The sequence below is a fragment of the Talpa europaea genome, assembly GCF_964194135.1.
Source record: "Talpa europaea genome assembly, chromosome: 1".
Taxonomy (NCBI): Eukaryota; Metazoa; Chordata; class Mammalia; order Eulipotyphla; family Talpidae; genus Talpa; species Talpa europaea.
In genome coordinates this window covers 59736002-59748170 of record NC_140073.1, presented here as the reverse complement: position 1 = coordinate 59748170, position 12169 = coordinate 59736002, and the positions used below count along the sequence as shown (strand labels likewise).

General features: G+C 37.1%; 1 protein-coding gene across 1 annotated transcript in view; it reads right to left on the bottom strand.

Moving 5' to 3' along the window:
• The window catches only part of TYR (tyrosinase), a gene marked incomplete at both ends in the record, with an annotated part of 73039 nt that overhangs the window by 52454 nt on the left and 8416 nt on the right, over positions 1–12169 (bottom strand). The window contains one exon of the mRNA XM_084249437.1: positions 7154–7370. Within this exon, the coding sequence (XP_084105563.1) occupies positions 7154–7370 (217 nt within the window). The remainder of the gene's footprint in view (positions 1–7153; positions 7371–12169) is intronic.

Here is a 12169-nt window from a genome sequence, read left to right as displayed (position 1 = left end):
AAGCTTACAAAGATTATAGGGGAGAAAATCCAAATAAATAGAATCAGAAATGAAAGAGGCAAACATTCAACAGATACTGTAGATACACACAAGCTCATAAGACAATATTGTATATCTCTATGCAAACCAACTGGACATCCTAGAATAAATGGACAAATTTTTAGATTCATACAAACTTTCAGAACTGAATCAAGATGAAATAGATTTTTCATCAGTCTAATCATACATGCTGAAGCTGAAAGAGTAATAAAAACATCTCCCTAAGGACAAAAACCCAAAACCACATAACTTTTCTAGTGCATTACACCAACCTTACAAAAGAGACCTAATACCTATCTTACTAAAACTCCTCAAAATAATTGAAGAGGAAAGAAAATTCTATGAGACAAACATTATCCTAATCTTGAAAACAGAGATAGAACAAAAATTGAAAATTATATACCAATATCTCTGATGAATATAGGTGTAAAAATTCTCAACAAAATTCTAGCAAACCAGATACAGCAACATGTTTAGAGAATCATCAACACAATTAAGTTGCTTTCCCCCAGGGATGAAAAGCTAGTTCAACATAAGCAAAAAGAAAGATAAAAATCACATTATCATCTGAATTGACACTTGACACTGGATATGCATTAGACAAGATTCAATATACATTTGTGAATAAAAGAAAACAATAAAGTGGGAATAAATTGAATTTATCTAAACATCATAAATAGTATATATGAGAAACACACAGGCAAATTAATACAAAATGGTGAAAACTAAGAGCATTTATGCTAAGGGAAAGAACAAAACAAAGTTGTTCACTATCTCCACTATTTCTCAAAATAGTATTAAAAGTCCTAGCCAATGTAATAAGACAAAAAAAAAAAAGACATTAAAGAAATCCAAACTGGGTATTACTACACCTGTAGAAAAGCCAAAAGACTTGACAAAAAAAAAAAAGAAATAAAAATTGAATACAATAAAGTAAAAATGAATGCAAAAAATAAGCTGCATTTCCATATGCAAAAAAAAAATCAGAAGAAAGGAAATAAGGAAAATAACCAGATTTACAAACATACAGAGAAGAATAAAATATATGTGAGTAAGCTTAACACAGGAAGTAAAGGAACTGTATATTGAAAACTAAATATTTAAAACACCCTGTTAAAAGAAATAAGAGGAGACAAAGAAATGGGAAGGCAACCCAATGCTCATGAACTGGAAGAATCAACATCATGAAAATGTCCATATTGCCTAAAAGAATTACCAGATTTAAAGCAATACCTATGAACATACTTTAAATGAATATAACAATTATGAATTTTATATGGAATCACAAAATGTTCCAAATAGCTAAAGCAAACCTGAGGGAAAATAAGAAAAATGGAGGTATCATGCTTCCTGACTTCAAACTTCAATACACTGCAACTGTAATCAAAACAGTCTGGTACTGGAACAAAAAAAAAAAAATTCAGGCCAATGAAATACAATAGAAAGCTCAGCAATAAACCAATGCAAATAGCTAATCTTGGTCATTTAAGACCACATATATAAGACCACAGAGGAGAAAAGATAGCCTCTTTAGTAAATGGTGTTAGAAAACATGGATAGCTGCATGCCAAAAAAAAAAAAAAAAAAAGAAAGAAAGAAAAAAGAAAGAAACCAACTTCATACTTAACTCCATAAAACTAACTAAAAGTGTATTAAAAATCTGAATATAAGAAACAAAACTGTACATTACTTGACAGAAAACATAAGAGACACACTGCAGGATATCCACTGCAAACATGTATTTGGGTATTAACCCCAATGGCAAGGAAAGAAAATCAAAAGTAAACAAGTGGGGCTACATCAAATTAAAAGGATTTATATTTGAATATAAATCATAAGAGAAACAAAAAAGCAACCTACCGAATGGAAAAAAATATTTGCACATCACACATCTGACAAGGGGTTAATCTCTAAAACTGACAAAGTTCTTACTCAATCCAACATGAAGATAACAGGCAATCCATAAAAATAAGGGAAAAGACCTAAACAGACAGTTTTTAAAGGAAGATGGCCTATAGACATATAAAAAATTATCCAATATAATTTGTCATAAGTGAAATGCAAACTAACATCTCAATGAAATATCTCCTGACCCCTGCAAAAATGGCCCATACTGAAAAACAAAAAGGGAAGGAAAATAAAAGGAAATCAACAAATGTTGGTGAAGTTGTGATGAAATCAAATTAGCCATTCACTGTCGGTTGGAATGCACGTCGTAATCTTCAGAAAAATGGGTTGGAGATTTCTTAAGAAAATAAAAATGGAAATTCCATATGATACAGCAATACCTCCATCAGGTATTTATTTAAAAAAATATGAAAACTCTAATACAAAAAGTTTTATGTATTTCTGTACATAGCAGCATTGTCTACAATTCCCAAGTCATGGAACCAACCAAAATGTTCTTCAACAGATAAATGGACAACAAAATTTTGGAATTATACTCAGTGGGATACCACACTGTTACAAAAAAGGACGAAATAGTGGCTTTGGGGACAAAATGGTTGGGCTTCGAGGTGAATATGTTAAATGAAGTAAGTAAGAATTTGAAAATAGATATTGGATGGTTTAATTTACCTATGGAATATAAATAACAAATAAATATATGGCAGGATACAGAAATTAATCTCAAACTCAATGAAGAATTTCAAAGGAATTAGAGGGCTTGGGAGGAGGAAGGGAGGATGTGAAGGAGCCAGAATTGTTTGGTGAAGGGTGAGCAGAACATGTGCTCATATAAAGAGCGAAAATGTAACTGAAAAATTAAAATAAGCAGAAATTTAGAAAACCTAAATAAGAGACCAGGAAAAAGATGAATTATAATAAAGTAAAAATCAAAAACAACAAGCAACTATAAACCAGAGAAACACTACGGCGGGGCGGGGAGGAGGGAGTATGATCAAAGCAAGGGTGGTGGGAATTGTATGGGGACTATAACCCAGACAAAAATGCATACATTGTGCAGAAATGAAAAATGATGTAAAAAATATAAAATTTAAAAATTTAAAAAATAAAAATAATGAATAAATAAAATTTAGACTGAAAAATTAGAATATAAAGAAAATAAAGCAATGAAATATTGAATGTTAATAAAACATGATAGGAAGGTATGTATAGATAGTAAGAGCAGGAAGAGTGAGTATAGAGGATTTTTTACAGTTCAATCCTTAGAGCTGGCCAGTAAATGAAAGGGAGTGTAGAAGTTGGAAGTCATCACTCTAACGAGGCATGGATGATAACTCAGAAGAAAGAAAGATAGCCACAGAGTATTTTTTTTTAATTCTGCATGTAGCCAACTCATTAACTGTAAGGGGAATGGAAATAACTATACATTGGGGAAGCTGAACGACACTTGAAATAGGTGACCAAATTAATATCATAAATACAAGACAAAGATCATCATGTATCTCTAGATGTGATACCGTGTTAGAAAGATACAAAATCACTTTGCAGAATTGTGACTAAGAAAGCATTCACTGAATCCAGCATCAGGAAATATCCGTCAAACCCAAATAGGGAACATTATATTTTAAAAACATCAATATCATAAAAAATGGCTGTGAGATACTTGTGATTAAAGACAAATGGGACATTAACAACTAAATGGCACCTGACTCTAGACTGGACCATGTTACAAAGAGGAAATATGCCATAAAGATATTTAGGTTTATTGAGAAAATTGGAATAGAAACAGTAGATTACATTATAATATTATATCAATATCGAAATTATTAAAGTTGAAACTTGTTTGATTATTTAAGAGACTTATTCTTAGGAAACACACACTGAAATATCCAGGGTAAGGGATTCTGCTGTGTGGAACTAACTTTCAAGTGGTTCGGGTTGGGAGAGAGAAAGCAAACAAAATAACATATAAGCAGTACGTGAATGTAGATAAAGGGCATGTATGTATTAACTCTGTTTTTATTTCAATTTTTCTGTGAGCTTAATTAAAATTTTATGAAAAAATTAAAAATAAGCCCATTCTAAGCAAAATCCTTATGGCAGTTGAGAATAATGTTTCAATGTTTTCTAAGATTTTTTTTTTCAGCCCATGTGCTTCATACAGCAGAGGCAGATAAGCTAAGTGGTGAGTTAGGTGCAATTTGAAGTTCCTAACTGTAGGGTAAATGGTTTCCAGGCTTTTCTGCCCTCCCCCCATTAGGATTGCCCTGCCTGATGGGGCACCCACAATTGTTGCATTGTTGTAAGCCATGTTGTTTACTTCTGTGGGCCATGGCTCAGTATTGGTATATTCATCAAGAGAAGCAGATGCAGGAGAGAGAGGAAAGAAAGAAACCCACAGTGAAGACTTGCTGGGGGCTTGGAGGCCTGCTGGCCTCCTGCCACCTCCACCACCCCACCCCTCCACACCCTTGGCCCCCGCACCTCTACCTGCTGTGTACCTGGTTGCTGCACTACTTGTAAAGCTCAATAAAAGCCGGAGAAACCACCGAGGGCTCCAGGGCTCTCCTTTACGGGTCTGGTCTGCTCAGATCTTAGAAAACCTGCTCTGTGCCTTCCAGCCGCTACAGCAATGTAAGCCATGTTTCTTTGTTGAGAACCAGACAACTGAAAGTCTATTTCCTTATTTTGAAACCAGCCCATGTTCCTTAACAACAACTGTCATACTTTCTTACTCACTGCTAGAAAATTTGCCTGAAAAATATGTAAATTACTGCAGTTCCTTAAGGATGAAACCACACTTTGCAAATAAGTCAGTATTTGGAGTTCTCTGCTAACTTCTGCAGAGTCTGATGGGACACCCAAACTCCCAGATGGTGACTGCCAAATGCTGGGTGAACCTTTGACCCAGCAGGCAGGCTCTGAAATCCCTGGGCATTGTGAATTTATTGTATTACATTGTTGAAGAGCCAGTGTCATGTTGTACACCTTCATCAACTCTCAACCCAGTCTGAGTAGTCAGACAACAATTGAAATGACTCTTGGATTTTAGAACTGGAGAAATACACAAATGACTTTGGTTCCTTCATTTACTGAATGAGCAGTGATAGCAAAATCACGGTGCTCTCTAATATTGTTTCCTCTCTCTAAACTGGGAATGGGGCCTCCCTGGTGGAGCAGCAGTTGAGCACCGCGCTGCAAGGGTGTCCTCAGCCTCTGCAGCACCGGTTCAATTCCCTGCCAGCCAGGGAGAACCCCATGTACCTTGGCGGACCTCTCCTGTCGCTTCCGCTACTCCCCTCAGCAGTGTCTTCGTCTGTCTGCCTGTTCTGCTCCCCACTCTGGCTCTGGTGAATTCTCTCATCCTCCCGCACTTCTGACCTGTGCCCCAGCTGTTGTGTAAAATAAATAAATAAATCTTTAAAAAAAATAAACTGGGAATGATGATTTTGTCTTCCTCAGAGGCAGTTATAAGAATTAAGTGAGATAATGCTATATAAGGTGTTTGGCTCAATGTCTTGCACAAAGTGATTGCTTGAAAAGGTTAATCACAATATTACTGTTAGGAGGATAAAAGGATAAGCATAATTCTTATTTTTAACAACTAGGACCAGGTTTCTTCTATAGGGTGATACTCTGCTTAAATTGCCACTTGGGGGTCCTCCCTAGTGGCGCAAGGAGTTAAGCACGGCAGTATGAAGCAATCCACAGCCTCTGCAGCACGAGTTCAATCCCTGGCCAGCCAGAGAGCAACCCATGTGGCACGGCAGACCTCTCCTGTCTTGCCCGCTGCTCCCCTCAGCAGTGTATTTCAGTCAGTCTGCCTGTTCTGTTCCCCATTCTGTCTCTGGTGAATCATCTTACATCCCACAACTCTGGCCTGCACCCCAGCTCTTGTAAGCATGAATAAATAAATATTTTAAAAAATTAGAAAAAAATAAATTGCCACTTGGAGAGAGCAAGGCCCTATAGTGATGGATCATAGAGATTCAGGTAAACGAAAGAGACTAAAATTCTGTATAGTTCCACAATGGAAGTTAAATGATAAAGCAACAACTGCAATGACAAGAAAACAAATAGGAGAAATAGAGAAAGTGGTAAAGGTGTTCGACATAGCAGGGTTCAAAGATATTTTAGGAGATAGAATGTGCAGTGTTATATTTTTATTTGTCTGCCTTGCCACAAGTTAGACCCCCAAGCCTGTTCAAACTCCTGTTAAACCTATGCCTTGAATGAATGCTGTTTGTTTTTATTTGTTTGTTTGCAACATTGTTTCACCTCTATGCAAGAGGTGAAAGGTGTGGGTTTCACTACCAGGACAGCTTTGAGCAGGAATGAATTAACTCTTAGATTGTAGCAGGGGGGATGCAAGCAAGATTGTGAGCTTTGTAGAAGTGAGTAGAATTTAGGTGATGCTAGAGAAGGAATAGCAATGATGCACAGAAATCTTCAGCGATACAGGGACATTAACACAAATTTTATTTTAATTCTAGTTAAGGGAGTGAACTCACTTCAAAGAGTTTAGTGTCTAGAATTTTTTTAACTAGAGGAAAAATACTAACACTTGGGAAAATATGCTTAGATCTGCACTGCTCTATAATCCCATGGAATGATACAAAAAGCTCTGAAATGGTATTCTTTTGTTTGGTGTCTATATCTTTCAGCTTACTCACCAGTAAGCTGCCTGCTGTTTTTATTCATTGCCATGGTAGGTAGGCCCATACATTGTGTGAATAGTTATAATACATTGTACATATTATATGTATTATACATGCTGCCCAGCTCTTCTAGGGCTTTTAGACATATATCCACACAGGCCCTTACCTAACTCAGGAAATTCTGAATTTTTTTAAAGATTTATTTATTTATTTATACAAACATTGGGTATAGTCAAAAGTGCAGGAGGGTGAGAGATCTACCAGAGCCAGAGCGGGGAACAGAACAGGCAGACTGACGAAATACACTGCTGAGAGGAGCAGCAGGCGAGACAGGAGAGGTCTGCTGAGCCATGTGGGTATCTCCCTGGCCCGCCAGGATTGAACCGGCGCTGCAGAGGCTGCAGACAGCTTCACAGCCCAGTGCTCAACTGCTGCACCACCAGGGAAGGCCCAGGAAATTCTGAATTTGCAAACAGTTCTGAGTCCAAGGTTTTTGATGAGGTCCATAAACATGAATTAATAAAAAAAAATAAAGTGATAGAAAGGATTACCTTCCAATGTGTTTCTAAAGCTGAAATTGGCAGCTTTATCCATGGAACCAGATTCATACTCATTCAAACTCAGGCAAAATTCCACATCAGCTGAGGAGGGGAGTCTTGGTGTCCTGGCTTTGTCATGGTTTCCAGGATTACGCAGTAATGGTCCCTCAGGAGTTCCATCACACACAGTCTGCAGGCTGTTGTACTCCTCCGATCGGCTACAGATGATCTGTACAAAACACCTTTATGTTAAAGACTTGCCTCCACTTCTGTGTCAAAGAGAGGAAGAAAGAAATGTGGTGTTCCAGATACCTGTATTTGGATTTCTAATCATCAGGTCATTAACATTTTCAAAGTAAATTGTTGAAGGAAGCAACTCCTGAGAGTTATAGAAAAAAATAAATAAATAAAAGTTAGAACCTAAAAAAGAGTTCTAGTTTTGCAGTAATGGGTAAGAAATGAAGTCAATTCCTTAGCTTCATTTATCAAATGGAGATAATATTAACTGTTGGGATAATTGATGTGAAGTGCTGTTTGATGAGAAAATTAATTCCACAAATATTTGTTAAATTTCCATTATACTGGTAAGCACTATGCAGACATCTGTTTAGATTGTCGTGACACCATCACTAGTAATAACTCACTAAAAAGTAACTATTAATGCTAATCAATGTTGAAAATCCACATGATGTTGAGAATTTCAAGGGTAATGAATGATTTCACATTGTCTTTTTTTGGTCAGAAAATACCACATGATTAATGTCTATTGTTTTAATGTGCAAAATAACAGTTTAATATGCAAAATAGCAGTTTTCCAGATTTAAATTAGCTGGAACCAATGTGATTCTCTTGGTAGAATAATCATATTAAAAATGACATTTCCCGGGCCTCCCCAGTGGCACAGCGGGTTGAGCGCAGCACTGTGACACTGTCTGTAGCCTCTGCCATGCAGGTTCGATTCCTGTTCGGCCAGGGAGATACATGGCACAACAGACCTCTCCTGTCTCCCGCTGCTCCCCTCAGCAATGTCTTTGGTCCATCTGCCTGTTCTGCTCACTGCTCTGTCTCTAGTGAATTCTCTCACCCTCCCGTGCCTCTGGCCTTTACCCCAGCTCTTGTATAAAAATAAATAAATAAATAAATATTTAAATTAAAAAATGACATTTCCCCATATTTTATTAGATAAAGTAGAAAAAATGGTAAATTCATTGTTTAATTTAAAACACACAGAAATGATTTTCATCTTCACATCTGAGGGAAGTGAGGCTCAAAAACGGTACATAATTTTTCCCAGGTGATACACGAATGATTGGCAGAGTTGAGACCCTGATCAAAAATTTCATCAAATTTCAATATTGAAAATTGTTAATCAGGTTCTATATTAAAACATTGAACTGTGTTCCATTACTGTAACTAGTTTGGAGCTAGCTCAAGACATGGGATTCCTTTGATTTAATATAAAATACAGTGATAATCAAGTCAAACATCAAGGGAACAGAGATGTGTCTTTAGACATTGCTCTTTTAAATATAAGTCAGACTCCTGAGATAGATAATGACTTGTGGGAGAAATCTGTGTTAAAATAAAGCAACATATATTAATTAAAAAATTATCAAATGGCAAAAACCGGAGCAAGTTATTTAATTGTGTAGCAGACAGTGTTCTTAGCTTTCTTTATCATTTGATTCTATTCTCTTTTTTTTTTCTTTTTTTTTTTCTTTCTTTTTTTTTTTTTTTCTTTGCCTCTTTTCTACAAACCCTTGTGTCGAGGGCTGACTTTCAATAGATCGCAGCGAGGGAGCTGCTCTACTATGTACAAAACCCCGACTGATTCTATTCTCATTCTGTCCATAGAGAGCACGTTTGTTTGTCTTGTTTAGTTTAATAAACATTACTGAGATGCTCTAAGAAGCAAACCATATTAATAACATAAAATTTTGCTTGATTTGTAGATTGTTCATGCTAAAGATTCCATATTCTAAGACAAAGTAGTGGGCTAGAGCAAAACAGAGGAGAATTTGGTAGTCAGGCACAATCATGTGAAGAGGAACTCACTGATTTGAATCCAGGGAATATTGACAAGATCAAATATTGGAACCTAGTAAAAAGAAGGGAAGAGACAGAGAAAAATCAACTAATGGGTAACTTTGATAAATCCATAGGAGACACATTCAATATAGACTCCAAGCTCCTGATGTGGTAGCATGTAGGAATGTAGTTCCCTCCTGTGGGTTGGAGCTTCTTGGCATTTTACTTAGAAATAATGTTAGTAACTTCTTACAGAGTAAAAGTCAAAGTTATTATACTCTAACCCCCACCTCAAATTACTTCTGATACAGCATCCTCTCTGACCTTGTGCTGGATATTTTTTTGTTTTGTCCCACTATTCAATCTTCATCCTTCTTTACTTATATCCGTGCACTGGAAAGATGAATTTTAGGATTATAACAAGTGCTCCCTTGAGCTTTGGCTTCTGTTAATGGTGGCACCTACCATTCTGCTAATGGGGGCTTCAGAGGACAGTGAAGGGATCCCCAGAGGTTCTTCTGTTCAGCCAATTTGGATCACCTCCGTTCCTCTGTCAAGAGCCTCTGTCAAATGACCCTCACAATTTAACAATTTGCTTCATGGTCCAAGAACCTGTTTCTCTTCTTAGCCTTTATGTCCAGAGGCAGTGATTGCTATTGCCAGTCTCTGGGCGTTGTAATATCTCTGTTAGTTTTCCTAAACCCTGGTCTAACTGTAAATAAACTCTCCTAATACAAATCAACTTGAGTATGTCATCTATTTTATGCAGGAATCCTGAGTGATGCAACCCTTATATGTACTACTTTCTTCCTTCCTCATTTTTCTATGGCTTTCTTATTACCAGGCCTTACCAAATATTCTTCTGCACCATGTTCTTGCACTGGCTGTTTCACTGTGTGGACCATTCCTCCCTTAAATATATGCATGAGTTAATCTGATATATTCTATTGCTTCATTGAGGCCTTAATAATATTTATTCAATGTAATATCCACCCATGAACTATAATTTTTTGTGTAGAAGTACTGGGGTATAGGCCAGAGGTAGGAGGGGTGAAAGAATTCACCAGAGACAGAGTGAGGAGCAGAGCAGGCAGATCTACTGAAGTGGACTGCTGAGGGGAACAACAAGAGAAAGTAGAGAGTCTGTTTTGCCATTGTAGGTTAGCTCCATGGCTGGGGATTGAACTCAGCCTGTAGCTGTGATAGCACTGAAACATAACCTTCCATTAACTTTAGTAGTAGAACTTTTGGAGCTAGTTAATACCAGCGAAATGAAAGCTGACTAGTATAACTGTTCTCAGCTCTAAAATGTCTGATAGCATGGTATTGGTAATTTCATAGCTACCATTGTTAGAATATTTGTTGAAGTATTTATACATCAAAATTGGCATAAGTTATAAATCATGATCATCCCTCCCCTCTCCCTCATAATAGCTAGTAGTTAAGCATTTATTGGTGCCACAATACTCTACTTTATCCCTGCACTTGGCACTAACATGCTATATAATTAATTTACTTATTATTACTTTTTTTTTGTCTTCCTGTTTACAACATTTTAGCCTCCACTCCACTAGATTGATACCATCCATGTAAGTGCTCACAACTTAAAGTGTTCATATTTCTTAAATGGGTATTTTAAGAAATACCCATTTTACCATACTATATATGACCCAGAGGTTTAGGATACTGTATATGACCCAGAGGTTTAGGATCACATCTCTTCAGAGGTCTGTTACACACCACACGCACCACCAGGGCACCTATATTTCTCCACTGTAGTCCATTTGTCCTCTCCCTCCCTCCCACTCTCCAACTGGTAGACTTAATTTTACAGTCAGAGAGCCTCCCCTGGGTGCAGCAGTTGAATGCTGGGCTCTGAAGCTGCCCACAGCCTCTGCAGCGCCAGTTCGATCCCCGGCCACCGGTGAGGGTCCCACAAGGCATGGCAGACCTCTCCTGTCTCGCCCTCTGCTCCCCTCAGCAGTGCATTTCGTCAGTCTGCCTGTTCTGTTCCCTGCTCTGGCTCTGGTGAATTCTCTCACCCTCCTGTGCTTCTGACTGTACCCAGTGCTTGCATAAATAAATAAGTAAATCTTTAAAAAAAAATACAGTCAGAATTCTAGGGTTTGTTTTTGTTTGAATCTTCACACCATGAAAATAAAATGTGTGCTAGCTTGTTTGCTACCTTCCTAACAGTGGACATAAAAAAAAAAATACTTCTGTTCAAATGCAATAAAAACAAATCAATTACTGAAGACTAGAATTATATTGTTATTCCCATTTGATTAATGAGGATACAAGAGATTGACATGCCCATGGTATTATGGGTTTTGGTAAAAAGGTGAGAGGCCCTTGTCTAATTACTTTCCACCATGCTTTGATGCTTCCACCCCTGCCCTCAGCCTTACCCTGCCACAAGATGCAAGGGGGCGGAACTCATGCCAATGAGACAGATTCTGCCAAGGTAGGAAGGATAGAGGCCCACTGAGGGTGAAAGTGGTAAAAGAAAAATTATAGGAAAATGGACACAGACTCTGTATCTGTGAGCAGGAGATCTGCTTGTAAGGCAGAAAACCTGCCTTTCATCAGGACAGAGGCAAAAAATGCTTGATTGGAAGAGGAGAAGGAGGGATAGGGGTGATAGTTTTGTTTGAAAAATAACCCATATCCAGGTAGTTTTAAATGATTCTACTGAGTAAGAGACTCCTGCAGAATACTCCATTAAATTAGAGGTTTGAATGGAATTTCTGACATTTTTATTTTTCTGAAATTCCAACAGTCAAGCAAATAAATGTTCAGATAACTGGGTGTAATATTGCAAAGAGAATATCTAAACTGGTTCTAGAAATAATATGAAAAATATTAATCCCAAATCATTATATTTGATACAAGAGGAAAAGCAGTGTAGTAAAAATTGTAAATACTGTTGTTATTACCATAAAGATTGCAGTCAGAAAGACATGTCTTCCAATATTGAATCTATGTGTTATATAATAGTGC